Source organism: Suricata suricatta, chromosome 2 (genome assembly GCF_006229205.1).
Source record: "Suricata suricatta isolate VVHF042 chromosome 2, meerkat_22Aug2017_6uvM2_HiC, whole genome shotgun sequence".
Classification (NCBI taxonomy): Eukaryota; Metazoa; Chordata; class Mammalia; order Carnivora; family Herpestidae; genus Suricata; species Suricata suricatta.
In genome coordinates this window covers 12,015,314-12,030,665 of record NC_043701.1, presented here as the reverse complement: position 1 = coordinate 12,030,665, position 15,352 = coordinate 12,015,314, and the positions used below count along the sequence as shown (strand labels likewise).

General features: G+C 45.7%; 2 protein-coding genes and 1 pseudogene across 2 annotated transcripts in view; 1 reads left to right on the top strand and 2 right to left on the bottom strand.

The window, feature by feature from the left end:
* Window positions 1-5,965, top strand: part of MGAM2 (maltase-glucoamylase 2 (putative)) — a 90,779-nt gene extending 84,814 nt beyond the window's left edge. The window contains exon 47 of the mRNA XM_029922411.1: window positions 5,832-5,965. Within this exon, the coding sequence (XP_029778271.1) occupies window positions 5,832-5,888 (57 nt within the window). The 3' untranslated portion in view covers window positions 5,889-5,965. The remainder of the gene's footprint in view (window positions 1-5,831) is intronic.
* LOC115303882 lies at window positions 598-5,631 on the bottom strand (annotated as a pseudogene).
* A 766-nt stretch (window positions 5,966-6,731) lies between the features above and the next one.
* Window positions 6,732-15,150, bottom strand: LOC115304909 (putative DBH-like monooxygenase protein 2). The gene is made up of 13 exons (XM_029955257.1): window positions 14,863-15,150; window positions 13,825-13,971; window positions 13,152-13,313; window positions 12,855-12,938; window positions 11,892-12,059; window positions 11,600-11,702; window positions 11,260-11,426; window positions 10,828-10,919; window positions 10,502-10,598; window positions 10,303-10,362; window positions 8,601-8,731; window positions 7,769-7,883; window positions 6,732-7,484 (listed from the first exon to the last, which is right to left on the bottom strand). Exons 1-13 carry the CDS (start codon window positions 15,148-15,150, stop codon window positions 7,242-7,244), a joined length of 1,857 nt encoding a protein of 618 aa, XP_029811117.1. The 3' UTR covers window positions 6,732-7,241.
* Window positions 15,151-15,352: the final 202 nt, after the last annotated feature.

The window sequence follows — 15,352 nt, the reverse complement described above, 5'->3', positions numbered from 1 at the left end:
CTGGGAGCGGAACGGAGATCTTCCGGCTACAGAAACCTGCAAAGAAAGACACTCAAAACAGAAAAAGAAACACAAAAGGAAACAAAATAGATCACCAGGCAATCTGGAGGCGCAGGGAGCCGGAAAAGAGGGGTGGGATGGGTGGTAGACCTGGCAGGACAGGAGCAGGCAGGAGGGGACTGTGAAAGTTAGGGAGAAGATGGAGAGAAGGTAACAAGCAGAACAGTTTGGTGTCCTTCCAGAGAGCCCTGGGTAAAAAAACCCCTCCTACCACCCATGCCCACCTACCCTTGAGCAGCCCCCAAGGTGGTGAAGTGGGACAGGGAAACAAGGGGAGCAGCTTGCAAAGTTGAGACGTGTCCATGGCGAATCCTCAGAGTGAATGAGCAGCCCCCTGCCCCACTCCCTGGGCCTTCCCCTACTCCCCAAAGCAGGTCCCTCCTCAGCAGTTAGTTATGGGATTCTCCCCCCTTTCCACAGTGTATCTTTTTTTTTTTATATATTTTTTTTCCATCAAGGTCATCTTCTGTTTTTCTTGGTTTTTTTTTTAATTTTTTTCCCCTTCTTTCCTCTTTTTTTCCTCTCTCTCTCCTCCTAATACACACTTTTTTTTTAGTAAGGGGAATACCATGATGTCGCTCTAGCCTGGCCCCTGTAGACGCGACCCCGGGGCCTGCTGTTAAAACCACTGTAGAATCGAGAGCGGGAACTGTTGTAGTTGGTGGTCCGGGCACGGTATCGGGCTCATGGGAAACCCCGGTCTGTTGTACTGATGCCTGGTCTGTTGGTTCGTTTTGGGATCACCTTGATTTGTCTTTCTCTAAATAGGGACTCATCTAAGGCCAAGGAAGTTCTCACTGACTCTTTGTCTGAGAACTCTATATATGCAAACCCTTTAGGATGGCCACTAAATTTGTCGCAGAGTGTGGTAACACGGTTGACTGAACCACAACCATGAAAGTGTGCTTCTAGCTCTTCTACTGTTGCACCATAGTCCACGTTGCCAACATAGATGGAACGGGCATCAGCCTCCATCTTCTCTTCAATGGACATAATCGCTGGGCCAGCATTGCCTGGAGGTGGACTCATATTCATCTGTTTCTCTACCTCGTTCTGTAGCTCCTTTAGCTTCTCGGCTTCTTCCTCCATCTCTCTGACTCGAGCTTTGATCGCTTCCAGCTCCGGGTCCTCAATGGCGCCGTCCCCCGGGTCACCCTCGACCAGTCCTGGCTCCTCCTCCTCCTCCTGGCTGCCGGGGGCTCCCGAGCCAGGCCCAGGGCCCAGAGCTCCCAGCGGGTGGGGGGTGGCGCAGGCCGGGGTGGCTCCTCTTCGGGCTCAGGCTCCGGCTCCAGCAGAAGCTCCTCCGGCTCCAGTTCCTCAGACTCCAAGCTGTTCCCATAGTCCCCTGCGCCCCCCGGGGCCCCCTCCCCGGCCTCCCCACCGGCCCGGGCACAAGATGGCGCCGCAGCCCCTGCCCGGAGCTGAAGATATATATTTCTAATTCCAGCTTGAGGAAAACTTAGTCTTTTTATTGAATTATTTAAATAGATGATTAGTCAGATACAGAGTTGGTAATATAGATGACAGGCTGTATTATGGATGTAACAGAGCTTATTTCCCAATATGCCCAAATGAAAGCATGCCTGAATTGGAACTGACTTTAGGGAATATGTAGTTTGAAATTGCCACCTCATAAAAATTTCCTCTAAATCATATATTTCTAATCTTCTTTAGCATGTGACTAAATACTTTCTTGAAAGGTTTCCCATTCAATTGTTGGGCAGTATTAATTTTTTTAATAGTTTATTTTCAAATTGGTTTTCATATAACACCAAGTGCTTCTCCCCACAAGTGCCCCCACCATGACCATCACCCCCTTCTCTCCTTCCCCCTCCCCCTTCAGTTCATGGTTCGTTTTCAATATTCAGTAGTCTCTCATGATTTGTGTCCCTCACTCTCCCTAGCTCTCTTTCCCCCTTCCTCTACCTATGGTCCTCTGTTAGGTTTCTCCTGTTAGACCTATGAGTGCAGACATATGGTATCTGTCCTTCTCTGCCTGACTTATTTTGCTTAGTATTAATTTTTAAAGCATTTTTCCTGGTACAAAGATAATTTTGGTCCTCAGAGATTATTTCATGAGCTTTAATTTCACATCCTAAGCCATGTCTATGATAACCTTCCACTTTTTCGATAGTGGCTACTATTTTCCTACTAATCACCTAGATCAAAGCTCTTTATTTCTCAAATATGACCTGAAGCTTTATGAAAAGGACTGTTTTTTTTTTTTTATTTAAATGTCACCCTTTTCTGGCTATTTAAATAATTGTCTATAAAATTTTAGTGATTTTCAGCTCTAAGAAATATGTGTTATTACTCGCTTCTTATTTGTTGTGTTATGCAGAACAGCTGAAATTAATCCAGAGGAATACTGCTGGAAGTTCTCCTCAGAGTGGTCAAAAACTCTTGCTTATAAAAACTTGACACTTTTCTAAATTGATTTTTTTCCAGGTTACTCTTTATGTGCCTTTTGTTGTTTTTGTTGTTGTTGTTGAAGTTTGTTCATTTGCAACATTCTTTCCATTTTTCATGCTGTCTCTGTAGAGTTCTTGGGCTGTTTTCTTGTTTTAAATTGACTCCTTAATTTTGAAATTAGCTTGCAGAAAAGTTGCGAGAATAATATGAACCCCAGTATATTCTTTATCCAGAGTTCTCAAACATTATCCTTAGATTATAAATTATTTACCATATCTACTTTCTCTCTTCCTTTCTTCCTTTCCCTCTCTCTCACACATATGTGTAGAATTTGAGAGTTTGTAAACAAGACGTCTCATCATTACAAAATGCTTTAGTGTGTATTTCCTAAAACACAAGGAACATAGCCTTACAGAACCACAATATAACCAGCCAAACCATGAAATTAACATTCATGCAATACTAGCACCTAATGCACAGACACCTGTAAAATTTCACCAATCATCCCGATAATGCTCTTTATGTAAAACACAAAACGACAATGACAACAGCAACAAGGACTTTGGTCCAGGAACACATGTTGCATGTTGCATTGACCTGTTTAATTGGATTTTTGTTAGCTGCTTAGTTGCCTCTATGCTGAAACGATTCCTCAGTCACTCTTTTTCATTCACAATTTTGACACTTTAAAGATGACATGCCAGCTATTTGTAGAATATTCCTCATTTTAGGTTTGTCTAGTATTTCCTCATGATTGCAATGATGTAGATTTGAGGCAGAAATAACACAGAAGTGATGCTCTGTCCCTCTTGGTGCACCATATCAGGAAGTATGTGATGCCTATTTGTCCATTATTGGCAATGTTACTTTGGCTGAGGTGGTGTCTTCTAGGTTTCTCCATAGTAATTATTTTTGCTCAGAGTAAATAATAAATATATTGTGAGGAGATACTTTGAGGCTCTGTGGCTATTTGATTCCTCTTCTCTTTGTTTTGTCATCTGTTGATGAGTCTGGCCTGAATCAATTACTACTATAAATTTGTTACATGGTGATATTCCTTTTTTTATGTTTATTTATTTTAAGATAATAAAATAAATTAAAAATAAATAAGTGTTTGAGAGAGAGAGTGAGAGTGGGGGAGGAGCAGAGAGGGAAGGTGAGAGAGAATCCCAAGCAGGCTCTGCGCTGTCAGCTCAGAACCCGATGTGGGACTCAATCCCACAAATTGTGAGATTGTGACCTGAGCCAAAGTCAAGAGTCGGACTCAGCCTACTGAGCCACCCACGTGCCCTTCAAATGCTAATATTCTTTCACATTTCTTTTGCATTAATTACTTGGCATTATAAAGGCTCTTCTTTATTATTTATTTTTTGAATAATTCTTAGTAAATAGCCATTTCTCTGAGCCCCCTAAATATGCCCCTTGTCTGAGATCCCCAAATAGCCTCACAATCTAGCAAGGAAAACTCTAACTCCTAGAAATCAGGGGGCTTCCAGGGCCCTTCTTTACTGGGGCCACTCTGATTGGTGAGTGCCTGTGCAATGGCTTAAGTGTATAAAGCTGGTATGTTATCCCTGCCTGTTCAAGAAATGGGCAAGTCAAGAGCAATCACACTAGTTCAGGGGTCATCAGTCTTGGTTCCATATTGGAAACCCCTGGAGACTTCCATAATTCACTAATGCCTAGACTCCATGCCCATAACCCAGTTAATTCTAATATGGAGTCAAGATTGGGAGCCATTGTATCAGTGGAGTAATGAGGTAGGTGAGCATTCCTGCTCAGTCTCAGCTGACTCAGAAGTAGCACGAATTTGGACACAAATGAGAATTCTAGACAATAGGAAAAAGAAACTAAGTTATCACTTTCTCAAAGGAGAGAGACAGAGAGGGACAAAGAGAAGAAGGAAGGAGAAAGAGGAAGAAGTAGGAAAAGGAAAAAGGAAAGAAGAGAAAGGAAGAAAGGAGGAGCAAAGAATGTGACAAAATATAGGCAATGGACAACTGTATGCAAATGATATATGAGAATTCTTGCAACTTTTCTATTAATTAGAAACTGTATAAAAAAATAACAAGGGAATGAATTCTTTATTTACCCTCCACATTTAATATGGGGTTTTGAGTAGAGGAGGTGAGATGGAAAAGGAGCTACAGTCTCAGAGTCACTCATAGCTGACCTGACCTTAGAGACCCCTCAGGGATGAGGGATGACAGGCCCAAGTGATGCAATGTTGAGAAAGTTGGGGTCATTTCCTCCTCATCTCAGTGCAGAGCACCTTCCTCCTGCAGTGTGTCATTGGGCCATCAAGAAACTGCAGCCACAAAGCACATGGATTGGAAAAAGGCTTGAGATATCTAATCAATTCTCCTACCCTAAGTATGAATGTTTTAAAACATTTCTCCAGATATATTGGTCCAAGTTCTCTGTCTAATATATGTATAATGTAATGCATCCCTTTTAACTATAGAAATGTCATTCTCTGTAGCTTGATATAGGTATAGTTTCTCTCTCCAGACATTGGGGAAGGAATGCTCAGTGGCACTGGGCAAAAGTAATAGGTGGATAGGTGAGCCCAAGGAGAATATGACCATTGAGAAGCTTATAGAAGCTTGAGCTCTACAAGCTCTAAAGGGGACGAGAGGGTGCTTGTCCCATTTTCTATTCATCTTAGTAGTTCCTGTTCTAACCTGATGTCAAGCATGCAGATGGTGCTCAGGGAATATGTGCATGGTCACTAAATGCTGAAGTCAGAAGATAGGGAGAAAAGTAAAACAAAAGAAGGAAGGCTAAATAAGAACAAGAAATTCAAGGAAGCACAAAAGAAAGCAGAGGTGCCTGGGAACTGCACTGAGCCATGAGCTGGGCCAAGATAGCCAGTGGGAGAATCTGGCTCAGAACGTTGGGGTAGTTGCCCAGTGGGCTTGAACCTGTCTGGGTAGACCTGAGGGTTGGCTTATGAAATTCAGCCAGAACGCGTGCTTGGTTTGTTTTAACCTAGAAGACTGTGGTTGAAAGAATTTGCTTGGGAGCCTTGGAGTAATACAGATTGGAATAGAAATGTCAGATTCAACCAAAAGAGAGGAGCGAGAGGAGAGAGAAAAGTGGGCTGCTCTGTTGTTTTGTCTTTATCTATACCTCATCTTTATCTGTGTATTCCCTCATGCTGTGGAAAGTCAGTTCTGTACTTTACACAGCTACCAAATGTCATCAACCATGTTTTAAAATTAAAAGGAATGCATTCATTTGCCTTGAATGGTGGGACCACAGAGATACTCAACAGTGAACTCACACCTTTCCTATGGCTTCTGGTGAGCCTATTTTTTTCCTTAATCATAAACTTCGAAGATCTTTTTTGATTTAAGGACAGCAAGTTCCTCTGCTCTCATGTCACGAGGCCCAGAAGTGACCCCAAGCATTGAAAATATCCAGCACTGAGACTGCAGGAGCAGAATGTGAACACTGAAGATTTTGCATAATCTTAGAATGGAACCTCCAGAATTCTCCAGAAGAAGTAACAGTAAAGGTAATAGGCTCATTATCGGGCATATACCTCACCAATCCCAGAGGTTGCTCTGCCAGGAAGCAGGGCTATGATGTGAAATTAAGGCTTGGCTCCTTGAGCAGTAGTAAACACTTTGCTGAGACCAGATCCCTGGTTTCTCATGGATTAAGATCCCTCTAAACACCTTGGGATAGCCAGAGTTGGGGTCCCTTCCAGAGCACATGAACAAAGAACAAGGCAATTTCTAATGTACCATGGTGACTTTAAATCTCAGAGGACATCGTTCTACAGAGATTCTTAAGCTTAAAAGACAGAAATGTCCCCAGAAGCTCCGAGCAGCCACCACCAATACACCTTTCCTGTCAACTGTTGTTCTAAATTGCAGTCTGACTCCACAAACCATTTGTGCCTACTCCCTGCTGTGTCCACATGAATCTTCTTGACATGCCCTGGGCTCCAGAACTAAGGACTTGGCTTTGACCTCTTTTCAGCGCCCAGTTCAGCCTTTCTGGTTAGTTAGGCTCTTGACATCTAGTGACCAGAGTGTTGAGAATGTGACACTTGGTGGGATAAACATCATCTGATAAAAGAGGCACAGGTGAAGAGAGCAGGGACTGCATTAGATGTTGCATTTGGGACAACCAGGTCTTTAAATGCCCTCTGGGTGCCTTATACTGAGTCATTCAAAAGACCTCCCAGCTGCCTCTCCGGGACCAAAGTCTCAAAGGAAGTAGATGGCAACAGGAAGCAAGTTCATTTCTATTTAATCTGATGTCTTGAGTTTTGTCCCCTATAAACAGAGCCTCTCCCTTTACCACCAATCATACATGTGTCTTCCTGCCTTTGCGTCAAAGGGATGGTTGGGCAAAAAAAAATGTCAAAATAAAAGAGAAACAGGAGCCCCCTTTAGGGTCAGCATTGGTAGAGGGGAGTTTATAGGGATCTCCCTCTTTGTTCAAGCCCCCACCTCCCCTTGGGTAAGCTGCAGCATCAGACTTCTCAGAGAGTGGTCCGCACCCAGCCTTGAATCCAGACTTGGTCAGAAAATATATGGTCCCAAATATGGACCTTTTTGGACTCTTCCCTTGGCATGGAAGAGACTTTACAAAATAAGTGCAACCCCCAGGCCCACAATGTCCCCGGGCCTGGGTCATGGGAAGGGGCACAGATGGGGGAATTTGGAGAACCCAAGCAGAGCATAATTTCTGTATTTGATAACAAGGGAAGGGCTGAGCAGAGAGGAACCTGAGTATTTGACATAGAGATAGTATCAGACTCCAACCTGCAGGGTGGCAAGAAGCCAAGAAAGAGCCCCCTGCCCAAACAAGAGGGCAGCCAGAGGGAGGCACCTCAGGGTAGCAGTGCTGGAGCCTGAGAGGGCCATTGGTGCAGCCCTGAAGCCTGCAGGAGTTTTGTCCTGGGGCTCCACTTTGCCTCCGGAGGACTCCAAGCAGGGTCCCCGAGGAGTACTGATGATTTCTGGAATCCAGCCTGTTGTGTTTTCCACCACCTCCTGTAGGAGAAAGAAAATGGGGGGAAATGGGTAAAGGCAGAAGTTCCTTCCTTTTGTCTGCACTTACGTAGTGATCCCTGGTCCTTGCAGCCTCACAAACCAGCTGGGAGATTCCAAACACCCCACAATCCAGAACAGCACCAGCCATCTCTCTGCTCCCCAGCCCCTCCTTCCCTGACCCAGGGTTCCTACCACTGTCATTTACCTACCTCCTTCTTTCTTTCCCCAGCTTTGCCCAACACCATCCCTAACCCTGAGAAGGTAGTGTCTTCTGAGACACTCACATCAATGGTCTTTATTATCACCATCTGCTGGGCCTCCTTGCAGGCTTTCTCAGCCTTTTTAATGTTCTCTGGGGTCCACTCAACATTGTTCATGGCCATCATGCCCTCCATGGAGCTGCCGTAGGCAAGGGGAACACACAAGAGGACAGGGTCAACTTAAAGCTTTGACAAAATAACCTCACTTTTGTTGTCGGCATAAACCAAAACTTAATAAACCAAAACACAACTTAATACAACAGCCATAAATTTGGCAGAAAGAGAAATATCAAAACTCAGAGATGAGAATTTTTTAAGTAAAAAAGAGAAATTCCTGACTCTTCAAGGAAGTTGTTCTTAATCTGAGGGCCATGAAGTTCAAGAAAGTCGATAGAGGGGCTTCAGGGAACTTGTAAATGCCCTGAAATAGTATGTAAAATGTGTGTGTCTGCACAGATGTGTATCTTCCTTGGAAAGGAAGATCTCAGAGACAACCCTTACCCCTAAATAATTAGGGGTCACTACTTGAAAATAAACAGTCTTTGTGTCAGGTAGTATATGAGAAAAAGGCAGAGAATTTGTACATAAGTGATCTAACTTTTAGAGGTCAGTTCTTATCTGCTTTTCTGAATGACCTCACTAACATGGAAAAATCTCCTATCCTATCTTACACCAGAGCTTTAAGAGTCACTGACAGAAGCAGGCATTAAGATGGCAGGGGTTCACTGGGGAGCCTACTGAGGAATCCTAACTCACTAGTGTGGAGGGTAGTAGGTGGTCTTCCTTTTCTTCCTTCCTTATCCTCCTAAGACCCCTCCCACACACAATGAAGGTCTTATCTTCCCAGATAACTCACTCTGATACCTCCTCCCCCAGCTCATGGGCGACGTGGATGATGTCAGGGTATCCCATGCAGCTGGAGATGTTGTTTCGGGGATAGTAGAAGAGGAAGATGAGGCACATCTCATTAATGGTGCTGGGACCCCCCTGGAGAAGAAAAGAGAGCAGAAATGGAACACAAAGATACAAAGGCCAGGAGAGAGAGGGGAACAAGGCAGACAGTAAATAGGTTATGTGTTATTCTACCAATGATGCTGTTTTCCTTTTCCCTTAGCCTGCAACCAGCTTACTGAGCATTAATTACTACTTCTTAGCCACCCTTTCCTTTCCCCTCCTCTCTTTCTAGTTGGTGGGCGATCACTGATATTATTTTCAAAGAAATATCCCATATATCTGCCATGTCCACTACATTTCCACAGCCACTGTTCTGGTTTGAGAAGATGGTTAAAAAGATGAGAGAAGATACTGCATTTCCCTAAATAGCCACTCCCTTTTGAGGTTCTCCAGAGCGCTCTGTCTCTACCTGTCTAAAGCAGGACCCATTCAAATATATCACATGTTCAGTTCACTGTAGTAGGACCTTATGGTTTTTCCTGTGAATCCCATAGTGCATTATCCCTATTTGTCTCTTACAGTATGTATCACTTTCTACTTTGCATATATAGTATATATGGCTACAGTTTCTTCCTCAATAGCATACAACCCCTTTGGAATCCTATAAACACTGAAACTGCTCTTGACACACAATAGGGGGGGTTCCTTGTGACCATATGAACAATGGCTAACTCATGGGGCACCTTGGTGGCTCAGTTGGTTAGGCTGCTGACTCTTGATTTTGGCTCTGGTCATGGTCTCACGGTTCATGGGTTTGAGCCCTGTGTTGGTCTCTGTGCTGACAGCTCAGGGCCTGCTTGGGATTCTCTGTCTCCTTCTCCGCCCCTCTCTCTCTCTGCCCCTTCCCCTCCCCCTCTCTTGCTCTTGCTCTCACTCTCTCAGTAAATAAATTTTTAAAAACTTGAAGATAAAAGAACAATAGGTAACTTTAATTAAGCATCTACTATAAGTCAGGCAGTGATCTTAGATGTTTTATAAATATATTTTTAAATTTTTATTTATTTTTGAGACAGACAGAGCATGAGTTGGGGAAGAGCAGAGACAGAGGGAGATACAGAATCCGAAGCAGGCTCCTGGCTCTGAGCTGTCAGCACAGAGCCCAACACAGTGCTCGAACCCATGAACCATGAGATCATGACCTGAGCCAAAGTCAGATGCTTAACCAACTGAGCCACCCAGGTGCCCCATTGTTTTACATATATTAATCAACTCTCACAACAATCTTATGATATAGTATTATTAGTTCTTATATGAATTAAGAAACTGAGGTACAAAGAGGTTGAATAACTTGTCTAAGGTTAGAAAGCTACTAATGATTGCATTGGCATTCAAAGCCAGACAAAGAGACTAAGGTCTTGGTCACTGTAACATGGTGTATGTCCATGTTCTTAGTGTGTCACAGACACCAGGAAATAGGGAATTCTTGTACCCATCTTAAAATCACTGTGGTGTGAGAGCATGAAAAAGCTCCACATGAGTGAGTAATACCATTGGAGGAAGAAAGGGGCTTCAGCTGGAATAATCAGTAACTTGACAGCCAAGGTCAGGGGTGGGCTTAGTCTAAGGCTACTGTCGTTGACCATGGTGGGGAGGGAGGTACTCACAAAAGTCAAGGAGTCCCGGTCCAGCGTCTGATAGTGACACTCCACTAGCAACTCATCTCCCTATTCAGAGTGAAACATGAAGGCTGAAAGTAAGACCCAGAAGGACTGCTACAGCCTGAGAACCGTCTTGGCTGATAGTGATGAGCTCTGATCCTGCCCCCCACCCCAACTCCAGTCATGCCTCCCCACAGACTTTCACCTGCTTAATCTCCATTCGATTAGGTAAATCTCGAGTCTCCTGCAGATTGAAGTCATAGGCATCATCTTTGCAGATTACTCGGAGTTGTGTTCCATTTCTGGAGGGAACAAAGCATTGTAATGTGCTCATGCTGTGGGCACAGACTTCCCATGAAACAAAAAAGCTCCTCATTCCACAGCTTTATTCCGGTCACCTCTACTCTATGGATAGTTCTAGCTTCTCCTTACTCCCAACTAAGTATAACCTCGTGCTGCAGAATAAATACCTATTCTCGAACTTGTTCCCACATGCAGATGGGAAAGCATCAAGTCAATGTCTTCCCTCACCTGTACTGCACGGCCTGCAGAGCACGGCCAGCCAGGTGGGTGTGGAGCAGGTAGCCATATACCTGTATGTCAGGCACTGGGACCCCATTAATCTGTGACAGGGAGGAAAAGACACATCTGATTTGTTAAGAACTCTCATCTCGCCCTGTTCTTTGATTTCCACCCCCACCTTAATATTTGACACCTTCCTCTTATGACTGACATTAGCCCCTTTAGTTCTTACTGGGCCCTCCTGGACCCTCTTCCTGCCCCAAGTCCCAGTCTCCAAAGCCCTGACTCCTTCCTTCCCCTGCATGATCCAGATTATAGGTTTTCCTGAACATAGGTAGATATTCTCCAAGTCCAGGGCTCAGGCTGTGTGTGCTTATGGACCAGCCCAGATCTGTGATAGGAAACAAGGAACCTCAGGGAGGATGTGCCTCCCAGCTTCACCTCCTCAAACTTCTCCGTCTTACACAACCCATAGGACAGGAAGGACTCCGCGCCTGGGGGTATGAAGTGGATGGGGAAGGTGAAGACGCCCAGCTGGAGGACTCCCATGTCATATTTGCGCAGATTTGCTGTGTAGTATATTCGGATGCCTGAGGAGTCGTACACACCTGGTACAGAATGGAAGAATGACAGAAGCCAAGAGAGCTGATCACAATGTGGGAATAAGAGGCCCAGGAAAGACAAGGCAGGGCTGTGACCAAAGGAGCAGCATGCATCCCGCAGCACCTTCCCAACAGCTAGGCACACCAGCTCTTCTTCTATAAATGCTCTAGATGCTCACCAGGAAGGTTGTGAAAATTGCTGTAATGAATCTCTAGTCGGATCCATTGAGGGTCTAAGGGGGTCCCAATAGAGATACCCACATCATCTGGAAACTGGTAACTCTGTTGGATGGAGGAAAATTTGGCAGCAAGAAGGGCTGGGTGCTAGGTACAGGGACCAGGACCCGCTCCTGTTTTCTTGCCCTCATCCCAGACCTCCCCCATCTCCCGGTCTTCCATCGGTCCAGCAACCCCAGTAGCCTGACAACATGCACCCACTTAGCCACCTGTTTCCCTAGTCACAAGACTCACTGTGCCCCCAACAGCCCAGCCCACGATGACTTGCGAGCAGAGAGAGAAGGCAGGGTCAGCGCCATAGCAGTCGCTGACGCCTGTGGGGAGAACACTGGCATTGCCACAGGCATAAACCAGGATGTGATGCACCATCGTCTCATTGTGCTTGACCAGCTTGGGCTCAAACTAGGTGAGGGAAGAAAGGCAGATCATAACCAAGATCTTTTATGTCAAGTCCTATTCCTCCCATCCCTTTTTTCCAAGTAATACTATACCCATTTCCTACTTCTGTTTCCCTTTCTTTACTAATTGCTCTCTGGTTTTTGTCCCCAACCCATCACTTATCCCCACTCTGTCTGACTTCTCTCTCAGTATCCATCCTTTTAAAATCCGTCCCTGGGTGCACGGCATACTAAATCTAGCAAAGAATATCCCGAAGACTTTTGACTTTCCTTTAATAATCTCACCAGTCCACAATATCTGAGCACATGCCTCATTGGAGTCCCCTTAAAGAAATAAAAATTGGCCCCCACACATTTTCTAGTTATTGTAAGATCAAAAATTGAAATCACTCAACTATGAAATCAGGTGGGCAAGTTGAAGTTCCCTGTAGCCAGACTTCATTGACCTGACAGCACTTGGCCATGTCCCTGTAGCCTGAACATCCTCATGGCCTATAAGCACAATTCTGGGTCCAATGTGGGGCTTATATTTTGCTCTTTGGAAACATTAATTCATGACCTTCATCAAAACCTCTGCTGCCTTGTGGGACTCATATAGAACAATGCTGGGAGTTATAGTTCTGGGCTCAGGAAATCATGAAACTACCACCTCCACCAAATCTGACTTGGCCCCCATGTTCTCCCAGCTACTTCTCTCCACCATCAGCTCCTCTCAGCAGTTTTCTGAACATCACCCTTCCACAGTTGGCTATGCTTACAGCACTGCTCAACTGCCTCAGCAACATCTGGTTCACCCTACCTTGAAGATGTGATGCTTCTTGCTGACGATGGGGAGAGGGAGGAAGGTGCAGGCATATGTGGTGTCATCCTCTGGAATGAGGAACTAGAGAGGGACACACAGAGGCTTAGCTGGGTTGGAAATGAGGCTCTCAGAGAAGCCAGGGAAGGGACAGGCCAGCTTGGCAGTCCCCAGTGGACTGGGGAAGTCACAGTAACCTCAATTCAAGGGACATACTAAGTATTGGGTGCAAGAGGAAGGTCTGGGTTGAGTGGGAAGGGGGCTTGGAGGTGGCTGGGTGGGGTGGAGGGCTCTTACATTAGTGAGTTCCAAGTCATGGATGATGGTGTCCTCAGGGAAAACAAGGTCGTCAGGGTGGACTATTTGTAGCAGGAAGATGGACTTGACAAAAGTACGGTCCCGATCAAGCTTCAGAGTGTCATCCAGGCCATAGGCCGCCAGCACCCTTATGGTATCGCTCTGGGGGTGTGATTGACATTGAGGTACTTCTGCCTGGGAGCAGCACTCTGCACGTACCCACACCCATGGACTGACACAAGCCACTTGCTCATGTCTACAAAGTGGAATTCCAAGAGCTTCAGACTGGGGGATCAGAACTAGTCAGGTTCTAGTTCTACCTCAGAGGCCAACTTGCTGGAGATGAGAGCAAGTCACATTCCCTCTCAATGACTGTATTCACATCTGGGAAATGACTCTCTCAAGTTCAGGGAAATCAGGCAAGATTCTTGGATAGGGGAACCCAGGGGAGGGTGGGGTGGGTGCCAAATCAGTGGGAAATCCCCTTGTAGAGGCCTTGTGGATTTGGGGAGGGACATGACTGGGGAGATGCCTCGAAAGGAGGAGAGGCAGAGAACCCTGGGAACTGGGCTTGCTGCCTGAGATACATGCACATTCCAGACCAGGGGTGACTCCACCTGCCCAGAAGGGGAAGCTGCTTGTAATCGAATGCTTCTCTCCCCTCCTACTTTACCGTGATGTCTTGGTCATGGGGGTCACAGGAGCGGAAGGGCCTGGAGAAGCGCATGGTTGTGTAGACAGTGTCTTCTGTCAGCCCCTGCAGCTCAGCATCCTGGCTCCCATCCTCCTCCAGGGTGTCTTCATCCACCAGGTGCTGATCCTGGGGTCCAGTGAAGGTCAAAGAGTAAGAACAGGAAACCCCAGTAAACATGACTTTGGAACAGTTGGTGACCCCTTAGCTCTCCCAAGGTACTAAGTTAGCAGAACCCAGGTCTTCCTCATTTTGTAGTTTGCTCCTGGGACTGAGCATGTCATCAGAATGGATCCTCGGAACAGAGGGATAGACAAGCTCTGATAGGATTTCACCAATTGACCCTGATTTCCTTCTCCCATTCCAAATCCCAAGTCCATAAATCGTAGTGTCCCTGCATCGCTAGCCCTTGAGAAGTCACTGACTCTCTGAACTCAATGCTATTTGTCCTCTCTTGTGGCTCATAACATTTACCCTTCCCCATATGAATGCAGTTCACATGGGTGATACTCGGAGTTGCATGAGCTGCCTCTTCATCTGTAAAATAGGGTAATAATCATCCACCTCATAGTAAGGCTGTTAGGTTTAAAAAGCAAAGATTTTGGAACAACACCTGGTCAATCAAAAGTATGTTACAATTTTAAGCTATTATTATGGCAGCCACTGCTGTGATTATTAGACTATTTTATCATATGGTCCACCCACCGGAGCTTAACAGAAGCTAAGGCTGAAGACAGTGCTTCAAATAGCATTGACTGCCTCTCATCATCCTACTGTTAGTCATGCAGGACTCTCTCTGAGTGCCACATTCCACTCCTTAGTCCTTAGGGACATGCAATCTGGAAGACCTCGTTTGAATTCTCCAATGGACCATTTCTACAGGGAGAGGTCAGAAGTCAGCTGGTGTTCTGCTCATGTGCCTGGATAAGTTTGGAAAATCTGGGTCCTTTCTGGACTCACAGTCATCCTCAACCCAGCAAGGGACCCTCATCCTTGGAAGGGAGTCACCCTCAGACTTACCGAGAAATAGACATTGCCATCAGGCAGGACTCCTCCAACCACCAGATCGCTCCCTGCTCTGGTGTAGCGACTTGTGAAACCCAAGCCCACCCAGCCAGCTGTCCGGACCTGCAGCTCAAACGTGATGATCTCAGTCTCAAGGTCAAAGTCCCAGCGCAAGAAAATGACATTAGAATGATCTAGGAACCTGGAATAACGCAGGCCAGATGTGGGTCCAAGGCGTTTGCCTTGGAAAGGGGCTGCCAGAGTCATAAGTAGGAGAAGCCTGAAGAGAAGCACACAGGTCATGGCTCCTGGGGTCCGGAGCATCTCTCCTACAGATGGACACTCAAGAAGTATGGATTTATATGTGCCTCTCCCTGTGCTAGGCACGGTGCCACAGGGGAGGAACAGACTGGGGCTCTTCTGATCTGATTATCCCCTGGATTCCGAGTGGTGCCGCTTACATAACCCTGGAGGTTATGAGGTGTGAGGTACTCAGAGAGGGTAC